At 39.1% G+C, this 27,162-nt stretch overlaps 1 protein-coding gene across 4 annotated transcripts; it reads right to left on the bottom strand.

The window, feature by feature from the left end:
- On the bottom strand, window positions 1-27,162 carry TGFBR1 (transforming growth factor beta receptor 1). 4 transcript variants are annotated; one of them, XM_082479182.1, is made up of 8 exons: window positions 26,920-27,162; window positions 26,275-26,517; window positions 18,521-18,751; window positions 11,040-11,207; window positions 10,181-10,337; window positions 3,864-3,988; window positions 3,081-3,211; window positions 1-279 (listed from the first exon to the last, which is right to left on the bottom strand). In XM_082479182.1, exons 1-8 carry the CDS (start codon window positions 27,059-27,061, stop codon window positions 154-156), a joined length of 1,323 nt encoding a protein of 440 aa, XP_082335308.1. In that variant the 5' UTR covers window positions 27,062-27,162; the 3' UTR covers window positions 1-153. The 4 variants fall into 4 exon arrangements, with proteins under 4 accessions (XP_082335308.1, XP_082335309.1, XP_082335311.1 ...); XM_082479183.1 differs by having other exon boundaries at window positions 26,275-26,496; XM_082479185.1 differs by lacking the exon at window positions 18,521-18,751 and having other exon boundaries at window positions 26,275-26,496.

The following is a 27,162-nucleotide window of genomic DNA, read 5'->3' as shown; positions in this document are numbered from 1 at the left end:
TCCACAAAAATCCTAATAAGTGATGTTCCTATGAAGTACTAAAAGGCAGCAATATCCTTCTGTTCTCCCAGTGAGGTAGAACAATTAACCTTCTTAACATGCCACTGGTGCAGATATGGATTTTTACAGTATTCTTCGGTAGCAAATCCAGGATTACATCTTTATCCCCTCCTGTTGACTAAGTTGCGATAATGTTTTCTTAATGCGCAAAGCTGTTAGCCTAGCAGCTCCATTGGCATACCAGCATTCCCGCATAATTTTTGCCATTACTCGTAATGCCTGCAAAGGAAAGACGAGAAATTAATTGTACTGCTGTTCCAATGTAGCCCATGTAACCTCTGCCCTGCATTAGCTTCTTCATGCATTTTTGAAGTCTATTACTAGTACTACAGCTGCATGGAAGAGTGTTGCATAAAACTCAGTCTTACTTTATTTACAGAAAAATAAAATTCTTTAAAATATTGTAAAGCAGAACTAGTATTTTTCAGTAGAATTTCAGTCCATGCAAAGATATTTTAATGAAAAATTAGTAGCTTCTCTGTGACTGTTTTCTGAATTTTTGCATTAGACAAAAATATACTCTTTTTTATTGTATCTCCGGTTGAAAAGCAGTAATAAATTAGGAGGTACTTTGTATTAGCACAGAACTACTGTGTAGCTGGGAACATACTCAGTCACTTCCTTTACTCATAAATTGCTTTTTAAGGAGTTAGTTCAATGTATAGCAGTTTAGAAGTTTATCTGCTGTCTTCCTCAAATTGAAGGTCTGTAATGACTCTGAAAATTTTTGAAGCCTTTTTATCCTTCAAACATCCATTCTTCGAAATCTGTGAACACTACTACACAAGTAACAATGCAAATAACAAAAACTGAAGATGAAAAAGTAATAGCTCTATGTTCCAAGGTTTTACACTCAAAGCTGTATTACATGGAGCTGTAAAGTAAGTCTGCAGGACCGGATCGGCAGCATTTGAAAAACAACTCTACAGTCTGTTGGTGTGGATCATCACCCTTCTCTCCTACTTGGTCCTCTTGCCTCATCTCTTATCTCAGGCCTTCACCCATGTATTCATTTCACACGTGCCACAAAACAGTTCCCTCTTCCATCTAAAGTACACCATATATCATCGATCTCTTACTCTTACTGTAGGCTACCACAGCTATTCTCCTAAGCTCTGAATCAGAAGGCAGTGGTTCTAGCCTTAGTTGGGTTCCTAGTGCAAACAATATGAACAAAGCTGGCTGGAAAGGCAAGAGCTCACTGGTATGCATACTACTGCCCATGCAGTGACTACCAGCATAATGATTTTACCCTAGAATGATGTAAGCACTTCTACAGAGGCATAGTTAGGAGCGGTCACTACGTGCATACTTCGGTTCTAAGTCTTTAACTTACTAGAGCCTCAGCTTCCTAATAACTGTGTTCATCCTTCAGTAAGTGCATACAGTACAAGTTCTGAGACACACAAAGTACAAAGACCACCACGGTTTTAGATGAAAATTCCTAAAAGCACTTACTATTTTGGCAAGTCTGTAGGATATTCTTTTGCTACTCAATGACAGGGCAAAGACTGTTGAGTAAGTGAGTTCCAATTGAGCATTGACTTGAGGCAGCAGAGCACTGTTGAAGAATATAATTTGTCTCCCAACAAGCAGTACTGCTGTGCTGGCAGAGTACTGAGCTGAAACTAACAAGTTTCAGAAACTGTACTGAGCTGAAACTAGCAAGGTTCGGTTTTAGAGCCACGAGGATGATCTGAGGGCTGGAGCACCTCTCCTATGAGGAGAGGCCAAAAGAGTTGGGGCTGTTCAGCCTGGAGAAGAGAAGGCTCCAGGGAGATCTTATTGCGGCCTTCCAGTACCTAAAGGGGGCCTACAGGAGAGCTGGGGAAGGACTTTTCACTAGGGCATGTAGCGATAGGATGAGGGGGAATGGCTTTAAACGGGAAGAGGGCAGGTTCAGATTGAACATTAGGAAGAAGTTTTTCACTTTGAGGGTGGTAAGGCACTGGAACAGGTTGCCCAGAGAGGTTGTTGAGGCCCCGTGCCTGGATGTGTTCAAGGCCAGGCTGGACGTGGCCTTGGGCAACCTGGTCTAGTGGCAGGTGTCCCTGCCTATGGCAGGGTGGTTGGAACTCGATGATCTTCAAGATCTTTTCCAACCTAAACCATTCTATGATTAGTCCACTTCTTGAAAGAGATAATTGTTTTGTAACTAGGCTGGTTATCACACACTCGATCAGCTCACGTATCTTTACTCTTGTTGTCGGTTAATCCCAGTAGGCAGCTAAGCCCCACACAGCCACTTGCTCACTCGCCCACAGTGTGATGGGTGAGAGAATCAGGAGGGCAAAAGTGAGAAAATGTGTGGGTTGAGGTAAAGACAGCTCAATAGTTGAAGGGGAAAACCAAGCCAAAACAAAGACAAACAAGTGACACAAAACCAATTGCTTACCACCATCTGATTGATACCCAGCCAGTCCCTGAGCAACAGCAACCCCCGGAAAACTCCTCCCCCTCCACTTTTATTGCTGAGCATGACATTGCATGGTATGCGATATCCCTCTGATCAACTCAGGTCAGCTGTCTCAGTTGCGTTTTCTCTCAGCCCCACCCCCCGCCTACTTAGCGGTACACTTTTCAGCAATAGCTAAAACATCGGCATGCTATTGAACTGTTTTGGTCACAAATCCAAAATGCAGCACCATACAGGCCACTATGAAGAAAGTAAACTCAATTCCAGCCAAACACAGTACAGCCCCCAGTTGCACAATTTATTTGCAATGATGTTTCCTGTATAACTGTTTAAATCAGACTAGCTTTGATTTACATTACCATCACTTATGTTTCACAGGAAGGGATCCTAGAATGCTCCATGCAGGGTTATCTATAAGTTACATTAAATATTAATGCACAACCAAGTATCAGTAACATTCAATAAAGCCTAAATGGTCAGAATGCAATTAAATTCTCCTAGAAGCAGCCCTTCTCCCTTCAACAACAAGCACAATTTTTAAGCCACTGAAATCAATAAAAGCTCTAGTGTCCATTAAAGCAGCTTTAGCAAGGTCAGTTAATACCTCACAGCTCTGCCATCTGTTTGGAATGTTGGGCCTTAACTTCTGCTCACACACAACTTTCCTCATTTCTTCAACAGAAGGATCTGAAGGAACGAGGTCATAGTATGGCAACTGATAATCTTCATGGATTCCTGTAATAGATTGAAAATAACTTTATTTTAGTTAACGCTAAATTACATATTTTTCACTTTTTACTGTGTTCCTTATCAGTACCCTACCATTTTCTTTTTTGGTTTTCATTTTTAAAAGTGACATTACAATGACTGATAAATACATTAAAAAAGAATCCTTAACCATACCTTAGAAGTATTTACGTTACCCTTGAAGAATTTTTAATTTTGAGATTTATGTATTTGGAAAAGATGGAAGCTATGTCAAATCCTTCATATGTTATACTAAAGACGCACTTCTTGGAAGCATGATTTATAATAGCATGTTTTATTTTCAATAATGTATGGGTGTTATCTGAACACATTATAGCTAGCCCTCTGTTTGCTCCTTGCTCTCAAGGACATTTAACTTCACTCTTTTCTCCCCTCTATGTAAAGGTTTTAGAAAAAAATATTTCATTTTATATTTTCTTCAACAGGTATGGATCGTTGATTTACAAAGAGGTTGAATAAACTAGTCATCATTTACAGGATTAACAGTTAGAAAGTCTGAGACATACTGGCTATTACCTTGCACTGTTTTTAGACCAAACTGTTTACTCAAATTTATTCAGGTTCTGCAAGTTACTTATAACTCCTTAGCATGTCCAATTTTGTAAAGATTGCCACATACCACCAATTGAACATCGCCGAGCTATTTCCCAAAACACTAATCCCATTGCATAGATGTCTGCTCGTTTGAATGACTCAAAATGTTTCATATTTATGGAATCATCTAGAACCTCAGGTGCCATGTACCTATTTGCAATAAAAAAAAGAAAACATTTTATTTCATAAATGCTGTAGAGAAAGTTCAGTGCCACTGATCAGCTCAAAACAAAATTTAAATATTTATGAGGAAAAGGAGACACAGGAAAATCTGCTTCATTAAGGTTATCCAATCAAAGACCTTTCAGTGCAAAGGGGATAAGTAGTAAACTGAGAGGAACAATCAAAGTAATAGGGGGAATAAGTAAAACATGAAACGATAAACACGTAGAGCCATAAACCTGACAGACACAAGATAACAAAGACAAAGACCAAAAGTCTCCAGCTGCTAATTGATGGGCTGTTCAGAAACTCCAGGCATAGCTTTAGAGAAGGCCAGTTTGGACACTGTAACTGCTAGTAAGAGGGAAACAAAAGGAACACGAGGATTGTGGACATTCAAGCGAGGCCTGTGGGATTATGTAATGCTTATCAAGGAATGTTTAGGAGAAGGGTAACTGGGAAGAACAGAAGCAGGGCAACAGAGAGAAAAGGATATCAAAGGGTCGGGTTGCATAAACAGTTGCCAGTCACTATGTTTGCCTGACCAAACCCTGCACCAGCTCACTGCAGTGTGTCCTACCTTCTCATTAAATCCTGACTATCTTTCTATGCAATCTCACTCTCAACCTCATGTGCACATGTGCTCTAAGGACTACATGTCAGCAACTGGAGGCAGGCATGAGCGAATTCAGGGCTAGCAACTGCAGTCAGACCAGGGATGAAGTTGCCCTTGGGCCCGAGATGCCAGCAACTGGAAAGAAGAGGGGGGATCTGGGCATCAACAGCTAGAAGGGGAACTGCAGATCCTAGAAGAACATGTCCACAGGTCTTAGGATGTATATGGAGCTACCATGGGGGGAACCAGCATAAATGAATTCTAGGCCAGCAACTGGAGCAAATGAGGGTCTCTGCTTCAGCCACTGAAGTGGGACCATGGGTCATAGGCTTCAGAGTCATGTGCTTACAGGTACCAGCTACAGGGGATAACTGGGATTGGAGAAGCAGAGTAAGGGCCTCTCAGCACCAGCAACTGGAGTGGGAATCACAGGTCTTAAGGGCTATATGCCTGGATGCCAGCTGCTAGGGTGGACTAGAAGGTTTGTATTTTCCCCAAACCTGCATGGCAGGTGTGCATGGGTGTAACTCACTAGCAAACTTCAAGCTGGTCTAGCCAGCAAATAGGTAGCCCAGGCAGGTACGTTTGACAGGGGGGAGAGCTTGCACTGGTATGCAAGGGAATACATGTATATAGGTGTGCTACTGTGCATTAACCCAGCACAGCTGGTGAGTACGAGACCATGGTCAGTATGAGCTAGTGAGTGTGCGGAGCACAGAGAAGGGGACTAGACACACTGAGGGTTGTACTGATACTTAAGGGATTCATAAATAAATATGCATGGCCTTGTGAGGCTACAGAAGGGTGTGTGTGTTTTCACTAATGAAGTTCAATCCCGATCAGCTGAAGAGAAGGAAGTAGACTTGGCCATCTATACTTATATTTTATACAAGTTCTAAGAGTGTTTTACGTGGGTATTGAAGACAGCGCATAGTGTATAGCAACCTGTGTAATCAGCCCTGTCAGTATTGTATGTGTCACTGTATGCCCAGCCTCAGTACTGGTTGAATCCCAAGTAAGAAAACAGCAGGCACATCCACAGGCCTAGGATGGATAGAGCCCCAGCCCTTTGGACACATCAGGCTGGGCTCCAGAGGCCAGGCAAGAGGAAGCCCCAGCTCCTGGAATCTGCCAAGATATAGCAGCCACTTATCCCCTAGCATGACTAGAGAGAAGAGACATGAAAGGCTGGCTAAAAAAGCAGCACTGTTAAATGATTCCTCAGGAAAAAAGCCTCCCTACCACTGCAGTGACTGACTCTTCGTCATACAGATGTGCCAGGCTTTTTTTTTTTTTTTTTTTTAATATTAAATCCTATTTGGGTTACACATTAACAACTGTGCTCACAAGAAAAGTTTACTTTATCAACATCTCCTGTGCTAGAAAAATCTGTGATAGACTTTCAGCTGAGAAACAGGGACTGAAAACTGGCATGGCATCCAAGTGATTGTTACCTTGTTTAGTGACTAGGCCTAAAGTGGTAACATCAAGCAAAATGTCAGTGTGGATCGCATTGTGAGAGTTACTGACAGCAGCAACCCCGCTGGCTGCTGGAAAGAATGAATGGTATTTGCTGTATCAGTCAACATCTGTTGTAGTATTGCGCTCTCAATCTGGTATAGCTCTGGCAGCTAAGTCTAATATGTAATGTTTAACAGAGTTTAGAGTGTTTCTCCGCATCACTGCCCCATCAAGCTCAAGCTGACATATTAATGAAGCAGGCAAAGAGTAACACCAGGGCTTTGGAGAACAGTTAACTGGTAAAAAAAGAAATATGCCTGATACTGTATTCCACACCAGTAATCTATGCCATAGCTCAACCTCTGAAGCAGCCGCAGAAGCCTATGCACAATTTCATTTAATCAACATAATACTAGGATTATCTTTTCCTAGTACCAGGGATGGTAGGCAGAATACAACACATGCTACTTAAAATAAATTTCAGGACTATCAGATCTTTCATAACTCTTTCAGCACTACTGTGTCTTATGGAAATGACATACATACAAGGAAGCAAGGGCTATCAACAAAAGAGCAAAACCACAACCAGTAGTCCTGAACTTCAACAAGGGTTGCTGACATGAAATTTCTCCTAAGCACTGTTACAGGCATATAAATTCCCCACAAGTGATAACACAGCACAAGTAGGACAACTGTCTAAAGAGGTTTACTTTGACAGTATTTATTAAATGGAAGCAGAGTCTTAAGCTTACATATGTCATAATCGTTGATACGGGCAAGGCTCAAATTATTCTGGACCACCCGTATGAAAAACTTTTTAATCAAGAATGCAAGATTGTGGTGGGTGTTTTAATGCTTTCCAAGGATTTTGTGTTATTGTATAATCTTCTTAGGCTACTTCAAGTACTTGACAGTATAGTTATCAGCTTTGGGTCTGTAAAAGAATATTTGATCTATCTTAAGATCACATGGGGATGAGAAGAGTGACGGAGCTGGAAAAGCACCAAACCAAAAAACCCAACCACAACTGCAAGACTGTCAGCCAGAATCACTTATACAAGCAGTAAAGGAGATCACCTCAGTTTCTGTAAATCATCCTAAGGACAATGGTTTTAACAGGAAAGGCCTGAATGTGGCAATGGAGCTGAACTGACCCCCTCAAAAGAAAAAAAATCCCCCCCATGAAATGTAACTTCCATTGAATTTATTGGTAAATTGACCTCTTACCATGATCCTCCATCAATGCATCTAGATTGGCTTTAGCTTCCATAACTCAAAATGGTGACTGACTGCTCAAAAAGTCTGAGAGATTATTGCTGGAACAAGAGAGGCGAAAGGCAAGTAGGTCATCTAGTGCAGTTAGCAGATTAGCCATTTCATGGCTATCAGACAGAAGGGAGAAAAACATGCATCTCCTTGTCAGCTTATATATTGGAAATGCACTGCTTGTCAGAAACAGAATTTTAGGTTCTGGACAGAACTACTCTACGTAGACTTTGACCTCTGAACAAGGTCAGCAGCTCAGTACCCTTCAAGAATGAAAGGATAAGTATACAAAGCAGTTTACAATTATGTTGAACATGGTCTTGCCAAACTTTGGGTGCCCGCTGACCTCTTCCCCACCCCTTTTAGTCCAACAGCTCTGTATTAGTTGCCTAGATTTCTTGTACAGCATATAGGGAGCCTGGTGTTACCAAACAGGAGCTGTACACAACATGTTGAGTGTGACATGTCCCTTCACCAAGCCTGTTCTCCACAGGCATTCTGCTCATATTGCATTTAAGTAAACTGCAGAAAAGCACCCGCGTTAAGGTGGAATTCACAGCCAAACTTCTTTTAAACACAGCCCTTTTCAACTACCAAACATAACAGTTGGGCCACATTTCTCAAAAAAAAAAAAAAAGAAAGAAGAATTAGTCTTTTTTTTTTTTTTTTTTTTTTTTTTTTTTTTTTTAAAACTTGCCTCAGGGAGTGTGAGAGGGATTCTATTTCCTTCTCAGTTTAAAGCTCACATTCCCTGCTTTATGCTGCAGGCTGAGCACACAGTTGACACCGTCTGGTAAAACTAAGCCTCTGAACAGAAAAGAAATAAAGATTCATTGAGTCAGAGAGAAGGATAATCAGTCTGATTCAGCACCTAGATCATCACCCAAGAGTGAGTCTTGCTCGCTCCCTAGACCATACATTTTTCACAACAGACAATCATTAGAAAAATAGAAGCTTTGACAAATCTCCCTGAACTTGCACAGAGAGCTTCCATGTGCAGAAGAGGTACCAGCAGAGGCAAACAATGGGAGTTAAAATTGTCATTGAACAGGTAAGATCTGAGCTTTATTATGAAAAATTAACCAAAGGTGCAGAGTTACTTAATGAAGAATGCACAAGAGGGAAGAAGAGGGGACCAAGAATTTTATGAGAATGAACAATTTTCAGAGGGGTAGAAGTGACTAATGTCTTTAAAGTGGGAAACAAACTTCATCCTGCTGCTGCCCCCTGCAGCAAGCAAGACAGCTGCTACAGCTTTACTGTTGTTCGGGCAGATGAACAACCAATTTAGTAGCACCTATGCAAGAAGAGATCGTGTAAGTGTGATCTATAGATACAGCTGAAAAGATGCTTTCTCCAAAGACTAGACCAAGAGTAACTGATTTGCACATCATTTTTTCTTTGCATGTAGGTGCAGTAGAAAAGACTAAGTCACATGTAGTATGCACCTTGCACACAGCTAAGTTTGCAATGACAAATTCCAAAGTAGTCTGCTGTTTTACTACCAATGACTACGGGAGATTTTAAGAAGGAACAATATTGTAATCTAGTAGTAGTTCAAAAAGTGAATCTCATCTGACCATTTGTGTGGTATTTTTAAAGTTGGCAAAGGACTAGTACAACAGAGCTTTAGAACAATGTAATTTCAGCAACAGACTTGTCAGTAAATTTTCAGTAAATGTTCTGAAAGCTTTTGTCACAGAGCCGTAAAAAAAATTTTTTTTCTTCCAAAAAGCCACAGCTAAAGGGGCATCCTAATTCATTGTGAAATCCCAGTCACACACACCCCACTCCCCCGCAGTATCACTCACTAAAGAGAGAGATAAACCTAGTATTTTTTATGTACAGATTGGAGGTTGGGCAACATAAACACAGAATTTTCTGCAACACTGCTAGAGTATATGCTGAAGTTAATCACGTACAGCCCTGAACTACTGGGCTTCCACACACTTCTCCACAACAAACTTCAGTTTGACATACCGCTGAACCTGCAGGCACCAAAAGGACAAAGAGTTGCCAACATCACACAACTTTGTTGCTGTGGTTCACTGTTAGTGCTGCTATCTCTGTATGGCTGCACAGATTACTAAAGGAAATGAATCTCTTCTGAACAGCTTCCAGTTACTATTGTCTGAAACTCCAGCAATGATAAATTACAGCCAATAAGTTTAATTGCACTTCTGTTGATGAGTTGAACAGCTCTGAGTTCTTTAGAGGACAAGAAAATCTGTATTTCCAAATTCAGAAGTAGGCCTTTAAAAGAAAGGGAATATACTGACTCATCCATTGATAATTCTATCTATGTATTAGATAACAAAGATGACTGATGTTTTAAATTCTTGTATTTCTCTCAAAATATGATCCCACAAAAGCCCACGTCCACAACTCTGCACCTTGTATGCTCTATCGCATAGGCTTCACACTGGAAAAAAATCCAGCATTTTACTTTGACTGTCAATATCCTGTCTTACACTCCAGATTGGGCTGCAAGCAACATTTCCATGCAACACAAATCAGAAAGAAAAAAGCTACAGGAGTGAAGTCTTTAAAATTGTCATTCACAAAGTCTCCTAATTGTTTTAATAAATACTTGTGCCTTACAATATTTTGCAGGTTTTTGCTGTTTTACACATGCTAGTAACAGATGCCAAGATTCAATATACTTTTAAAGCACCTATAGTTTAAAGCTGGCAAGGAAGTACCCAGGAACTCTACCTGCCATTATTTACATTTTCCTGCAGCTTGTGTGTGTACCCACAAAAATCTTTTATATGGGACAAGAAAAAACAAGCATTTTTATTATAAAGTGGCCCAACGCATCATGTTAATGGTTTTACCTTTTTGTTCCCACTCTGTGGTTTGGGGCAATATCAATTGTGTCTGTAGCTGAATCGTGCCTAACTGCCAATCCTAAGTCTGCAATGCAGCATGTTCCATTCTTTTTTACCAATATATTTTTTGATTTCAAATCTCTGTGGGCAATCGCTGGTTTGCCTGTAAGGGAAAAAAAAAAACACCATCCCAGAAATAACACATCTGTGAAAAACATAATTGCTATTGCTCTAAGCCTGGTGCTGATTTTGTTTGAAGTTACAGAATTCCTTCTAGTTCTGCTGTTTTATGTGCATTAAGGTAACTCCTGAAATCATTCATTATGGACTGGCTGGCTGTCCAGAAAAGCACGTTAGGTGTCTACTCTACTGCTCCTTTCCCTCTTCCTACAAGCATCTATTGTGTACACATACTACTTGCCACAAAAAAGTTTCTAAGTTCTCTGGAAATAGACCCATAGTGCTGTCTCAAGTCAAAGTTAAGATGATACTAGAGGGACCATTACTTAGTGCCTTTTAATAGGTGTTTTGTAGGAAGGATTGTTACATCACAAAACCTGGATATGCCATAGAAAGCAAGGTAAAACACCCTTCAAATTAAGAAGTGCTATTAGTTCAGAAATTATCACAGGTCCCAAACAGACAATTTTCAATTCACTCAGCTCCACAAGGGATTAAATTGGGTATCCATGCTGAATTCAGCTGCCTTCTCATCACATAAGTAAATAGCTGTGCACAAAGCAACTGCACCCTGAAAAGGTTGAATGTTCTAATTAAGAGAATTATAGTAAAAATTGCTACATATGTGTAATTTTAAATAAATCCAGTATTATCCACATGCCAGGCTGAATAGTTGTAAGATTACCTTGTGTGCCAACAATTTCCATGTGAAGATGAGCAAGACCACTGGCAGTGGACAAAGCTAATTTTATCATTCCTTCCACTGTTACTGTATACCTGTTCAGGTAATCAAAGAGCGATCCATGCTCATGATAGTCTGACACCAACCACAGCTGAGTCCATGTACCATTGTCTGCAAAACAAACACTGGTATGAATGCCCCACATACACACACAAAAGACAAGCAAACCATATTATACATTTTATTCAATGCTTATAAAGTACAAATTATGTTTTGCAAGTAACCTCAGCCAGTTAGACTCTTAAATTGTCATTTCTACCCCACAACATTTAAATGCCTCTGTAAGGACTAGGACTATCACGCAAGACTTTGTGAACAGTTTAGTGAATATTCTTTTATATAAACTAAAAGACAAACCATAGAAAGCAGAAGTCACTATGATTCCAAAGGGACCTATTCAGGTTATTAGGCAGGACCTGCCTTCCCCTAAGTTTTCTGCTTGGGGGGAAACAGTGCTGAATGCACAATGCAAAATTCTGTCACTACTGGTCTAGTATGCTATTGTCCAGGCTACCCATAAAAAAATAAGCGTCTTTCAAGCAGGACACAGGCTTTGCCCCATAACTCTTTTGGTCTTCCCATAAGCTATCTGGCCTTAGCCTGGGAGACAATTTACAAAGTCTGGATGGATTTTTCCTCTTGGAGTAGCGGCTTGCAAGCAGCAATTGGACTTACTCCTTCAAAAACAAAATCAAATCCCACCTCTGGTGACCTCTAAGTTGCTGGTCAAAATTGAGGTTTCCAGGAAGCACAAGGTAAGGAGAATGAAAAACATAAGGAGATGAGAAAACCAGTTTGCTGTATGATCTTTCACTGAACTATTAAGAACCAAACAGGCCATAATACATTTGCAGATATCGCAAGGCATACAAATGGCAGGTAAAGTTAAATTGTTCACATTATTAAACCAGCTGACACAAAATATCTTGACGTTTAAGCCACAGAGAGAAGACTATTAAAGGAATTCCAATCGGGAGAGGGGGGGAGGTTTTTTTTTTTTTAACTTAAGTAGAAATACACCCAGAAATTAACAATCCTGCCACCAAATAGGTTTTCCAAATTTCATTGTTATAAAAGCAACTCTCACATGGCAGATCAGAGAAGTGTTTTTATAGCTAACTACTCTTGTAGAAGAGTCTTTAATCTCTTTAAAAGACTAGTTATCCCAATAAAGATTTCAGTTGGACTTCTATCCTGAATTATACAGCCAATATTCCCTAACAAGTGAGAAAACTCAGCAGCAGCCAAAAAAGATATCATTATGCGGTAGTCCCTATAAATTATCAAAATGCATACTCAAGAAATAAATATGAAGAATAGGAAGAACTGAATTCAGAAGTTAGTTCCTATCATAAATGTACTGAAGCATGCTTGGCCCAGAAAAGTCAGAGGTCCAAAACGCCTGATCTACAGATTGACAAACTCCCTTTATATAAGTATATCTTTAAATAAGCACTTGGGTGGGGGTGGGAAAACTTTGCGGCATCCCTTCTAGTTGGGTGTTTCTAGGGAGGCCAGTGATGCCATTAAAAATAATTTGAAAAAAATAATTAATATGCCACCAAATGCTTCAGAGTAGGGAAATAAAAGTCTAATCTACATCCAAACAATTCTCATAATAGACAGAGAATTCTGCATTGCTACGTTCACAGAATAGTCTCAACTAAGTTGTTAATTCAAACAGGCAAAATAAAGCAGTCAAATGCTCTAACCTGTAAAGGACTGTTAGAAAGCCACTGTTACAGTGGGAAGCTTCTTATAATATGCCCACAGAAGTGACTCCTACCTAAGCTTTGTTTTTGGTTTTTTTTTTTTTTTTTTTTTTTTTTTTAAGGAAATAGGTTGTGGTTTGTTTTTTTTTTGTTTTGTTTTTTTAAATCTTCAATTATTTTATAGTTCGGACTGCTGCGTCTTCTGCTACTTCACATATCCAAGCATGAACTCTTAGAGCTCAGCATACTATTAAATGTGACTTTTTCCAAAGAGAATTATGGTCTCTGAAAAGTCAATTCAACAGTATTAGCATCACTGCACCAGTTTTACAGAACCATCAGAAACAGGTTATGTGTTCACAGGCATATAAAAGGTGCTGTCAAATATATATCATCAAAGAGCTCCAAAAAGCTGTAGAAATTCAAAATAAACTAACTTAATCAGTTCAGAATATTCTCTTCACTCAGTTTTATTCTACTGCTTCACCAGTTATGACCCTACATTGCCCGAAACAATCCTCTACTGGGTATTAACACATATAGACACTCATTGCTTGATGCTGTATTTGATTTCTTACGTTTCATATGAATGGGATACCTCAGCAGGTGTCTACACTAGACAACAATAAGTAGGGAAATTAGTAATCTATTTTAACTAGTGTACCAGACCTATTGTGTTTAAACAGAACTTAAAGATGTCACATAGTTTCTAAAGAATTATCATTGCTTTGAATCAAGATTATACTGGTTTTGCATAGCCCCCCCCCCTTAACTCTAGGTGCCCACCTAAGAAGAGAATGTGCTGCTGATTACACATCCTTCTACTTCAGTCTTGTCTTATTTATTACCTGCAAGTCTTTAAGTCTGTTTTTACCTTCCTTCTGAAGAAGAAAATATAAAGATGGACTTACTATGCATTCTGAAGAGAGTCATGATCCTTTCCTACTGTAGCCCTCCACAACGCGGCCCTCCAACCATATTTTAAGAAGCAATAGCATTACATCCAAGCTTACATGAATAATATTAATTACAGACAAGCTGAAATACAGCAATAAGTACAATGTCCAGCTACTAGATGTGACCTACATTTTCTTTACCTTGCTATATTTGACAAGCTACACATTCATTTAGTGATCTAAGAAGAACATGTTACAATGAACTTAAGTCTTCTTATACTGTTGACAGCAGTTAATTATTACAAAGTAATAATTAACCTGACCCTGAGTATTTTTGTCTGCACAGTAAACAGCATCTGCCATGAAGTTTTAAATCACAGGAACTACATTATCAGGTAATAAAAAATAACTACATTCTGTAGTAATTACATACAGTAGCACGCCTTCCATGACACCATAACCTAATTTAGTCCATATACACACCGTGACCAAAAGTCTGAAGCAATCTCAGAATGTTCAAGAACATTACAAAACTTAAAGAGTTTTCAAAGAACATATGTAAAGAGATTAATTATGGTTCTTTCACCTGTTTGCAAGAAACCTAAAAGTATTTTGGACCATCAAAATCACTCAGAAGTGTTTTTCTTTTGCAGTTCTAACACAATTTGAAATTCTGAGAAAGTTTCAGATTTGTTGTTAGAAAGACTGATTACAGTTGAGAAAAACATTAGTGAAGTCCAACCAACACTCATTTTAGACAAGCTGCCTCTGAAAGAAGGAATTTATAACAACTTCTTTACCAAATATATAATCAATTTTCAATTCAAATTGAATTGACTGATTTAATTTAAGTGAAAAATGCTTTTTTTCACATTGGTAATAGGAAAACAAAAATTTGGACTTGACACAAGGCTGTTTGTAAACCAAATACTATGTTTTAAGGTGTGACAGTATTGCTTGGTACAAGAGTTTTGGAACTGCAGACTTATGTTCCAAGTTGAATCTTTAAAAGAAAAAGGAACTGCTTAACTCCATGTGTTCTCTAGTGTCATGCAGTAAAGTGTTTCAAAGAGAGTGGGATACATTACCCTTTTTTGGCATGCAGGTAATGCAACACAAAAAGAGGAAAAAAGCAGCTAGAAGATCAGATACAGATGGGATCTATAACTAGAAAACTCTTAGAAATTAGATATTCAGGGAGATGTTGGGAAAAACATTAAATTCATGAAAAGCTCGTGAACTGTGTAGATTAGCTAGATCTTGCAGTCAAATTCCTTCTGCTCAGGCTAAAGCCACAGCTTCAAAAAGAATAAATGGCTCAAATATTACTTTTCTCAAAAAGGAAAGAATTCTGCTCATTTCTCTGCAGTATATTCCCTAACATCATTCTTGGGGATCTACTTGTCACTTAAGGTAGTCTGAACAGAACTTTCGCCTAGTGAAATGTAGCTTTCAACTAAGGGAAAGGAATGTAGACACCCAAATATTTTAGTGCATAAAGTTATCTGAAAGTGTGCAGTACAAGACTTCACCTTACTTTTAACGTGGCTACAGACAGTTATGGCTACAGACAGCTAATTCAGGGAAACCTTTAGTACTGTAAACAGAGGTTGCTGCCACTGCTTTTCTGCTACTGCAGATAAGTAGTCCCTGATACACTTCACAAGTAAGTATCTAGGTTAGAAAGAACAAAACAAAAAACCACCCCAAAACCAGCCATCTATAGATAGTTCAAAACAAGACAACACATGGCCCAGAAAGTAGTTTCGCTGACCTAGCAGTTATTTGAAAGTTAGCATTTACTCCTAGCTAAGTAAAGACCTTCCCAGAACACAATCATGCTAGCCAGACAGAACACAACTGCAGTTAAAATCATTCATTGCTTCTCAGCCTTCAAGCTGGCTTAACATCAGCACCTATATCCCAGCAAGTTTTGGGATTGGAAAGTGGACATATTGAACCAGCTCCTTCAGCCTTCTGAACACCATACAGCTGTAGGGAAGCAGAGGGGGAGGGAAATGCCATTAAGGCATGTGAAAGGTCTAAACAGTAGCAGAACAAGGAGTGAAGGCAGTTCAGTCACAAGCTTTATGACTCCACCGAGTCAAACACCACTGACTTAAATGATCTATCTGTGCATGTAAACACTTTCTAATCTATACACACACCCTTTTATCTGAAGGCACACCCCCCAATTTTACAACAACAGCCAGGCAGCTATTCCCCAGCAGTTGTAAAAAATATGTAGTTGTGTTAAGAAGAGAGACTTAATTCATACAGAGCATTACAGCATGATGCCAGCTGCATTTACACTACAAACTACATGTCAGGAGATATGAGATCTCAGCAGTCGTGATGGATACACGAGAACCTACTCCTGAGAATTCTTCTCCATAGACCACTGAAGCTTTCAGGAAGCACTGAACTGGGATTGCACAAGTAATTCTTTGTATCTCTGCAAGGTCTCAGACACACAGTCAGATTCTTGCAGTCTAATGACTTCATGCATTCCAGCTAGGCTGTAGCAACTCCTGAATGCATTCAACAGTCTGCCCTATGGAGAAATGGATGGAAATCATCCACAGCTATTACTGTTGTGAACTAATACTTCATCTTGCACCCAGCACCTAATAAGCCTTTATCAGTTAGCTCCAGCATCTACAATGAAACTGTTAAATAGGTGTTTTTAAGCCATTGGTCTCTAAAATCATGTTGTGATACACTTGCTCAGAGTACCATGATAGCACACCTGCTAAACTGTAAGAACTACCACCTTAATGGTCCCTCTATGTTCTCCCATTTAATGGGATACAGGTGGCCTGAAGTATTCTAAACAAAAGCTGAAGTATTAACCTCCTTGAATATCCAGGACTTCTGAATGCTTAACCCAGAGACAATGGTGCGTATAAATTTCTTCAGTGAGAAGATGCAGAAGGTTATACTGAGGATTCTGCATTGGTGGGTTAAAAATAATCCAGCTTTCCACATCTGCTCAAACAGCAACGCTGTTAGAAAACAGAGCCAAGAATAGCAGTGTTTTCAAATCACATCTTTATCCATTTTTCATAAACCAATTACCAACTAGTTCTCATGAAAACAGAGGAGCCTTGCCCTAGAGTCTTAAAGTCTCAAATAACAGCATGACCTACCAAATAAGAGTTGTTTTCTTTGTATGTACAGAATATTAACAATATTAACAAGAAACTATTTTATATCACATTATATTATATTACAAGGAACCTAAAGATGACCAAGTCAAATGGAATTTCATCCTACTGCATCTGGAAATTGAGCCAGCAATCAGGAAGTTATTTTAGGAACCCACTCATTTAGGAAACCTTCCTCATACCCCCTCTGCACAGCAGTCAAGGGTATTTTGGGGACATACTATCTATGGGTTTGGGCAAAATGGGAAACTGGTATGCTTAACCACAGATAGATTACATTAAAAATTACAGCTAAGGTATTGCAATATATCCTTTACGCTTTTAAGTGAGACACAGTACCTAAGGCTTCTGCAGAGATGGATTTTCATTTATGTCTTAACAAAACTGATCTACAAATTTTAAACCCAGGCTCCAGATACTGCACTAGGTCCACCAGAACAAAGTCAAGCTCTCACAGGTGCTATTAATATCCAATACAACTTTAGGCATGGAAGTAAGACAGTTTCTAATGGTAAGCATAATAAACTGCAGGAAAATGTTGCCTGGTACACTGCAGATCTGCAAGCTCTTGTATGTTAAAGAGTTGCACAAACATCTGTTGGGAATAAGTTAGCTATAGCTGACCCTTTCCTGGAGGAGGGGAGTGTTCTGCACAGCCTCTTGCGTTCTGTTCCAACTCTACTGATTTATATAGATCTAGAAACTTGAAATTAATCTATGGATAATTTAAAAGAACTCTATTTAGATATATACTTCATCTACACTAAAACCATTTAGGAATTTCCCACAAAACTGAGAGCCCTTTAAGAATCCAGGATGTGTGTGGATTCTTGACTGCTCCCTAAGGTGACAGAATTTTCTGTTAACGCTTTCTTTGCAAAAAAGTCAAAGGCCATTTATGGTGAAACATGTAACTTCAAATTAAAATAACTGAATGAAACAGCATAACATTATAGCTCCCCTTAACGTAAGAAACTCAAAACTTCTGCTGGTTTTGCCAAATTCTCGTATCTTAAATTGGACTGCAGGAAAACCCAGGAAACTTTCATCTGACTGAAACTGCAATAAATCAAGTTGAAAAAGTGGTTAAACTATTCCTCTTAGTGGATACTTAACAGCTTATCAGGAGACCTTCAGGGAACAGGCACAGTTTTTTTTAATACTAGGAATAAATCATTAATTCCCTTTTTCCAATTTCTTTTCTAACTGGAGTTCTAAATGAGTAACTTATCCTATCTCAGCCTTAAAAAATGAATCCTCCACCTTCTACTTTATATTAAGACAACAGGATTAGACATGATCTCTCTTGGTCCCACACATCTATCTTATTAGGCTATTAGGGCAGTACAGATAATCAGCAGATATGTGAGCTGACAAGATAAGGCATCTCCTTTCTGATAACAAACCTACACAGTATTTAACTTGCTTGTAGAAATCACACCTCATTAAATATGCATTTTTTTTAAAGATTTAAACAAAGCATGTTTTCCTTCATGAAACCTATAAAAAGCCTGCCAAGCCCTGAAATGCTCTAGTAACAAAATTATTTTTTGCTACCCTTAATTGGATCCTCTCAACTTTATTTCCCCCCCCATTTATCATCTGTTCTGAGTATACAATCAGCAAAATGAATTCATAGTATTACTAACCTTTGTTGTCTGCAGCTATAAATCCAAGAATGTTTTCATGCCGTAGCATAACTGTTTGATAGATTTCTGCTTCACGAAACCATGAGCGTTCCTCTCTTGAAGAGAAGATCTTCACAGCAACTTCTTCTCCTCTCCACTTCCCTCGCCAGACTTCTCCAAATCGACCCTTACCAATGCTTTCTTGAAGTACTATAGTTCTTGCAATCGTTCTTTGCACAAGTAAAGGTAAACCTAAAGAGAAGATTTAACATTAACCTTAAACAACATTCTGACAAAATAAGTATTTACCATAAATGCTAAATATAAGATCCATATTCCATTAAGATATTTCTCTTAGAATGCAAATAAACTCTAAGATATTAACAAGCTTGTTGTGAACTGCTAACAAGCATGTAGGTAAGATGCCGCCTTCAACCTAAAAGGCCAAGAATACAACTATTCAAAAATATTATTACAAACTGCCTCTACAGTTGTTAAAAAGAAGGCACAAAGTTTCTATCAGTTTAGAATTTTGATAGTTATTGATTCATAAAGTTTTATTTTAATGAAAAAAGCAGCAAACCATGAAGCAATCAGGACCAAGACAGAGGGGTTTTTTTGGTTGTGGAGGTTTTTTTTTATTATTTTTATTATTTTTTTAGAAAAGGGTCTGCCCATAACACTCTTGGCAAAGCAGTTCAAGAACACTTTTGCTACTGATTCTTTTACTTGATTTATCACTAGATTCCATCCACTTCTAAATTAAAACTAAACTACCCTTATCAACAACATTGACCTTCAAATGTTCACACTCATGTCCAAGTATGCCAGTAGCCTTGTTAGCACTCTCAAGCCACTGTAAAATAGAAAGACATCCTTATAATGCAAGCTTCCCATTTTATAGGCCATTCTTCTGCACCTCACTATCATTATACTTGAGAAAATACATACATTCATGAGAGTTTTATAGCTCTGGAAGAGCTACATGCTATCAACTCACAGCATCTCATAACACACTTCTGTAAGTTTATACAACAAACAAGCAGCACTGGCATTACCCAGCCAGGGTGGGTTTTCATTTGTCTTAAATCTTTCCTGTTGTAACTTCAAGGCTTGTCACAGAATTCTGCAGTGATACTGCACTGCAGGATGAATGCATCAGCCAGGTATCTGCACACAATAAGCTCTTTTGGTATTATATATTATATCCATTACACCAAACTCTTTACCAAGTAATCTATTACACCATATTCGCTGTTCCAAAAGCTGATAGAAGAAAGTCTATTTCCTTATGCTATAGAAAATAAATCCCAACTAACAGCTCAAATAACTAGTTTCTGTCCATTTCTGGACATTCTTTGCTAATAACAGCACTAGAAGGACATCTGATCTGGTCTGCATCATTGCCACATTTGTGTCTTGGTCTGAGGAGTGCAAATTAAAACACTGCAGTGTTCAGAGGAATTCCTCAAGACTTCTGGACCCTACAGGAATTTTCTGCATGATCTGTGCTGACAACATACCTACGTGAAAAAAGGAAAACCAGACACCATACCAGTGATTTAATCATTATGAGGTTGTGCAGTAATTCCTACTGAGAAAGTTAAAGTTTTTGCTGTAGTATCTGTCCTCGGGTCAATTGATCCTTTACAGTTTGGGCACACAGCACATCTCTGAAATCTAACTTGCATTCTTTATGGACAAACTTTTGAAATGCAGAAAAGGCCCACCTAGAACAACCACAGGACCAAACTCAACCCTGAAAACATAAAATTTGACTCTGCTGGCCAGAGAAAGCTTCCTCCTTAGCACTTATGTACTACTACAAAATCTACCGACACATGTTAAAAACAAGCTGGTTTTGTATACTTGAAGCAGGTGATACACCTAATATTTTCTTTTTCCTACAGCTGTTTCAGAAAATAATTTGTACATTTTCAGTTTCAGATGCACTGGTCTCAACTTGCTGTACGATTTACACATATTCCTTCTTGTTTAAAAAAGATGATATCCAAGGATATCAGCTAACCTCTAAACAGATACTAAGCTCTAAACCTTCCAGACATGATTCAATTTCACATTACAATACCCCAATTGTCATGTTAACACATCACAGTACAAACCCTGCTGTGATCTAGCCACCTTACTCCTATACTTAGCTTTATAGTATTTACAAGATTTAACTTGCTTCTGTTTTTTGTAACTATGCTTTCTCTTACTAACGCTGATGAACAAAACCAGAAGACTCAAATCCACATTTATCTCACATCCATAAGAATTGAATAAGGACTTCCTGGTGCAACTGAGCAGTCTCCTCCTGCCTGAAAAGTAGCTCACTGGAGATAGCTACATTAGTCTTTGACATACACATTGGGCACAACTGTACCTAAAGCTCTTGGAGTACAGCTGCTTTTAACTGTGCATAAAGAAAGATGACAGTCAGTTTCCTAATAAGGAGGATGAGAAAATTCAAGCCAATGCTAACCTCAACAGCAGCTCGTAACATCTGGCATCTTGTACTCAGCCACAGTGATCCAATTTATTCCTGAAGCCTTCATCATCATCTTCATACATCACAACAAAGTATCCTCAACCCTTCTGAGAGTAACAAAAGAATTCTTTTTCTTTTCCACATCTTAAATGTACTCTGATCAGTTTGGACCAATGACTGTCCAATGCATAAGTAGTTTGTATCCGATTTGGATAATTCAGTAATTAAGTTCTAAAGCACTAAAGGTAGCCAACAAAAGCAGCTGCTAGAACTGTGTTCTTGTTTATAAGTCTTTGCCCAGAAGACTTCCTCTGAAGAGTAATAAAATAAACCAACCCCATGAACTATGAAAAATTCTCATTCTCTTCAAGCTTCTATGAACTGCAGATAAGCTTAAGGAGTTTTACATTCACTTCAACTGACTTAACTTGAAATTGATTTCTGTGACCCTTTGGATTTCTAAACACTTCAACTTCTTGCTTGAAGTCACCTACCAATACTAACAAAAGCTTCTCCCTCCTGTTTTAGGCAGTTCTTCCAATTTCCTTGCAACAAGTTACTTTGTCATTTGTGAGTTGGAGAATAACAGCTGGGCATCCCAATCTGTCTATACAGTATGTAGTTGATACCCAGAGACTTTTTCCAGATCATGATCTGAAACTTCTCAGCTCCAAGAGACTTTGAAACCCTTCTCTTAGAAGCTGCAGCTTCAGCTGAAGGATCTATTTTAGATGTTTCATCAATTCCTTTCATCAAGCCTCTAGTTGTTTCAGGTCTCGTTTGTCATGGAACAACAGGGCAATACTAACAGAAGTCAAGACTGAATAATTAATAACAGCTTACTATTCATCACTGCAGAAAATGAATCCTACTTCCCCTTTTGATCTGTGTAGGAAGCTCACTTTTAAGTTTTGATCACTTCTGCTTTATGTGTTTCTCTTCAGTGAATACCATAATACAAAACAGGTAGAATCCTTTTTATTTGACTATGAGCTCCTTTGGTCCCTCAGTATGAATTTAAGAGCAGAACATTTACTTTAAGTCACCAGCCCAAATATTTCCTTAACTGTGCATCTTAGGTCTGGATTATTTTGTCTGTTTTGCACATTTCCATCCCTGCGTTTCTTGCAACCTCTCACCCCAACAGCATCCCTTTCACACAATTCAGTTTATGACAGGGTTAAGCAGTATTTTAACTAGCAGCTCTGACTTTTCTCCCTTCAGTAACCCTGTTTCCTACCCTCAGTTTATTCCATAAATGTACAGTCTTCTCAATTTCAAATACGCTCTACCAAAGTCTGGATTGAAATACACATTTCCATGAGACTCAATTGCTGCAGGCATATTTCAGGACACAAAAAAATATCAGTTTAAGAGCTAGGGCACTGCAAATTTATATAATCATTGATTGACTAATTTTGAGACAAAGTAATACAAGTCATTGCAAATTATACACTGCCACCAATACAGAAAATAAGTACCTGAAGCACTTCCTATCCCACTATCATAATAAAAGGGAAATACAGAAGACTAAATAGGGCTAATACTAGTCTTACGATCAGCTAAACAACATGGAACTCACTGCAGCTGAAGTTAAAAGATCATTCTTATGGAAGTATTCAGTCTTCTTATTTTACAGGGAACACAACTCTGCCTTTCAAGCATAAGAACAAGTTAGTGAAGAGCTTTCTTTAGGCGTAAGTCAAATTGAGCCATATTTGTTGGCTTTCTTCCTCTGATGCAGCCATCAGTAGCCAATGCTTAAATACTATAGTAGGTGCTCTGGGAGTCTAAACCAGCTTGAGTGTCCTGAATCTCTGAAAACTAAGTAATGCCCTGGCATGCTGCTTTTACTTAAAGTGTAATTTGCAAATAGGCAAGGGAAGAATCAGTAGTTTCTAACCATTTGCTCTGGAGGAAGAATCCTAAATTTCTTCTAACTGGGATTCCCAGCTTTTCAAGAGCTTATTTTGAAGAATTACTTCCAGAGTTTTCAAACAGAGGCTCAGAAGCACCGTGGGGAAAAGGCCAGAAGGGAAAGTGAAGGACTTGTGCCTGGCAAGATCATGGAGCAGATCCTCCCAGAAACTCTGCTGAGGCATGTAGAAAACAAGGAGGTGATTGGTGACAGCCAGCATGGCTTCACCAAGGGCCAGTCATGCCTGACAAATTTGGTGGCCTTCTACGAAGGGGTTACAGCGGCAGTGGACAAGGGAAGACCAACTGATGTCATCTACTTGGACTTGTGCAAAGCGTTTGACACTGTCCCACACGATATCCTGGTCTCTAAATTGAAGAGACATGGATTCGACAAATGGACCACTCGGTGGATAAAGAACTGGCTGGATGGTCGCACTCAAAGAGTTGCGGTCAACAGCTCAATGTCCAAGTGGAGAGCAGTGACGAGTGGCATTCCTCAGGGATCGGTACTGGGGCCTGTACTGTTCAACGTCTTTGTTGGCAAAAGAGACAGTGGGGTTGAGTGCACCGTCAGCAAGTTTGCTGATGATACCAAGCTGTTTGGCAAGATGGACATGCTGGAAGGGAGGGATGCCATCCAGAGGGACCTAGACAGGCTGGAGAGGTGGGCCCAAGCCAACCTCATGCAGTTCAACAAGGCCAAGTGCAAGGTCTTACATCTGGGTCGGGGCAATCCCAAGCACAAATACAGGCTCGGTGGGGAATGGCTGGAGACCAGCCCTGAGGAGAAGGACCTGGGGGTACTGATTGACGAGAAGCTCAACATGAGCCAGCAGTGTGCGATCGCAGCCCACAATGCAAACCGTATCCTGGGCTGCATCAGAAAAAGTGTGGCCAGTAGGTCAAAGGAGGTGATTCTGCCCCTCTACTCCACTCTCATGAGACCCTACCTGGAGTACTGCATCCAGCTCTGGAGTCCCCAACATAAGAAGGACACAGACCTGCTGGAGTGTGTCCAGAGGAGAGCCACAAGGATGATCTGAGGGCTGGAGCACCTCTCCTATGAGGAGAGGCCAAAAGAGTTGGGGCTGTTCAGCCTGGAGAAGAGAAGGCTCCAGGGAGATCTTATTGTGGCCTTCCAGTACCTAAAAGGGGCCTACAGGAGAGCTGGGGAAGGACTTTTCACTAGGGCATGTAGCGATAGGATGAGGGGGAATGGCTTTAAACGGGAAGAGGGCAGGTTCAGATTGAACATTAGGAAAAAGTTTTTCACTTTGAGGGCGGTGAGGCACTGGAACAGGTTGCCTAGAGAGGTTATTGAGGCCCCATGCCTGGATGTGTTCAAGGCCAGGCTGGACGTGGCCTTGGGCAACCTGGTCTAGTGGGAGGTGTCCCTGCCTATGGCAGGGGGGTTGGAACTCTATGATCTTCAAGGTCCTTTCCAACCTAAACCATTCTATGATTCTATGACTACTCCTGACAGAAAATGGAAAGACCAATTGACAACTAAGTCTGAGTTAACATTATCATAGGCCTGACTGATCTAAAAAAGTGTGAGAATACAACCATGCAGAAAGTGGTAGAAGTAATGTGATTCTTTACAGAAGTGAGAAGGGAACTATCAACCAGACAGTACCTTAAAACAAGTATGACTAAACACATCTTCAAGGGAAAGCTTTGAAGGCTTTCTTTCCTGGGTTTACTGAAGTGGCAGTAGCTAGTGCATTGCAGATGAGTACTTATACATATAGAACATACACCTGCTCTTTAAGGTTTAATTAAAAAAAGAATTTGTTTCCTTTTTAGGAAAAGTCTGTACCTGCAGACATTAAGGCAAGAGTTTTATGCTTCTAATAGTGTAATAATTATATATCAGCTTCCTTCATTCCAAGAAATGTAAACCTTTGACTCCTTCATATTCTCTTACTTCTGTACACTCCTCCTCGAAAGGACAAGACTGGAAGAGCAAGTCCAGCATTTGCATTTGTCAAGTTCTAGCCCAATACATTGGATGTTCTATCAATCACTTACATTGATTTAGTTATCACTGCTAGTAAATGATAAAATCGAGATAAACACAAACTACTCAAGGTCCAGTTCTAACCAGATAGCAACTTACCTTATCATGATCAAATCTTATTCAGACACACAAAAAGCTTTCTCAATTGAAACAACTGCCTACACACAGTGCAACCTCATCTTCTTCAATGAAAGTATGACTAAAGATGGGTTATTTTGACCTATACTCTAAACATGTTCAGCAAGTTACATTGATTTTACTTGATACAGCAATCAACTCTAAACAGTTTTACCAGTTACTGCCCTTGGGAAATAAATACAACCTAGATGCTTGGTGGTCATTGTAATTTCTTCCAATTTTGGGGAATTAAAGAATTCAGCAGTTGAGGACCAAACACTAGCATTTCTTTGGAGAAAGTACCCTGAAAGGGTATGGATGTTCCAGCACATGCATTTGCAGGTAGTAGGAATAATTTTCAGTATTAAATTATTTAAACTTTTTATACAGTAGAAGGCCAATAAGAGGTTGCTGTACATAATCTGATGTCTTGCTCCTTAACATGGACCAGAGATTAATTTATACAATGATTTATCTGACACATCATCCCATTCCAACACTTATTAAACCATATTTCTGTGACACACATCATCACAATACGGAAGCAGCTATGTCAGGATTACAACAGCAGAGACTATATGCAGCGAACAGACTACTGCCTCATCTTCCCTGAGCAAGACCTGCTGTAAGTCAGAATTAAAGCAAAAATTCACAAACTCAAAGGATGGAAATTCTTCAGACATGGTCTGCATCCAACATCCATTCTATACACATAGAAATGGCTATTTACAACTGAAAAACATCTGTAAGAAAAGAAGTGGCTAAAATATTAACTCAGAATTCAGAATATTCTTCATATACCAATAGCTACAGATATAAATTAATATTCAGTTCAAAGCTAAAGAAAAAAATCTCATACATCAAGACCACAGAAGATGGTAATTTAGATATGCTGTGCTGAGCAAAAAGGTAAATGACTGAGCCTTACTAGAGGAAACAAAACATTTACAATAGCTGACTGTGATACTCCCTGTATGTCAGACTCTACTCTCAGAATTATGAGGAACTGTAGCAGCAACTCACTGTTTCTTCCATTTCACTTATTTCCATACATTTAATCTTCCCTGGTATTGAATGAATCTACATGGAAAATAGCTTTTTGAGTAATTTAGTAATTTCTCCAGTTAATCAAATATTTAAGTAGATTTGACAATATATAAAAAAAAAAAACGGTGCCTTACAAGGCTCTTAAACACAGAGTAATTACTACTAGAAGTGTGACATTACCTGATCCAGAGCCTGAAGTTGTCATATCATAAATTAAATCCTTTAAAGTAGTTCCTTCCGATATAAAGGGACGATCCAGTGAGGGATCTTCTTCACTTGGAACACGATGATGAATTACAGTACGATTATGGCAAAGATATAGAATCAACATCAGTGAAATGCAGACAAAGCAGACAGGTCCAGCAATGACAGCAGCCAGTTCCACAGGTCCTAGATTAGAGGCTGGTTTTCCAGGAGTAGGGCCTGACAGTAAAAATAAAAAACGGCAAAGCTATTTCTTTCTTTTAATGCAACTAAATTTATTGTATTTCACAGTGATCTTCAAATTATTTCAATGTATTTGTTAAAACTTTTGCACAGTAACTTTTTCAAGAATTGAAGTATTACAAAGGACAAAAGCAAATATGTGCTTACTCAGTTCCCATTTAACTTACATGTAAGTCTTCAAAACTGGTCCTACCATCCCTATCCAGAAGATTAAATTTCTTGTTCCAAATCTCTTGAAATTTTATTTGCAGGCTTTAAGGTGTACTTTAGGCCTTCAAATTCACCTACAACCTCAAAACAGAAACTTCCGCTCTTATAGAATTTTCTGTTTAAAAAGAATAAAAAAAAAAATAAATCAAATATGCCAAAACCCCTTACCTGGTGTTGGAATTGGAAGTTCAATTTTATTGCAGTGGTCTCTGTCACAGCAATGAGGCAAAGTAATGACTCCATCTCTGGAAGAGGGGGCACAAACAAACGGCCTGTCTCGGGGAATCAGATCAATTTCTGCTATACACATACTATTGTGTATGACTTTGTCTGCAGTTCGTGTTACTGAGGTAAAACATAGCCCATCTGTCACACATGTAAAGTTGTCTTTTGTACATAGATGGCAGTAAC

This window comes from Vanellus vanellus (assembly GCF_965231255.1).
Source record: "Vanellus vanellus genome assembly, chromosome: 2".
NCBI lineage: Eukaryota > Metazoa > Chordata > Aves > Charadriiformes > Charadriidae > Vanellus > Vanellus vanellus.
Note: the sequence above shows the minus strand (reverse complement) of the source record. Positions and strands in the feature narration are given on the sequence as shown.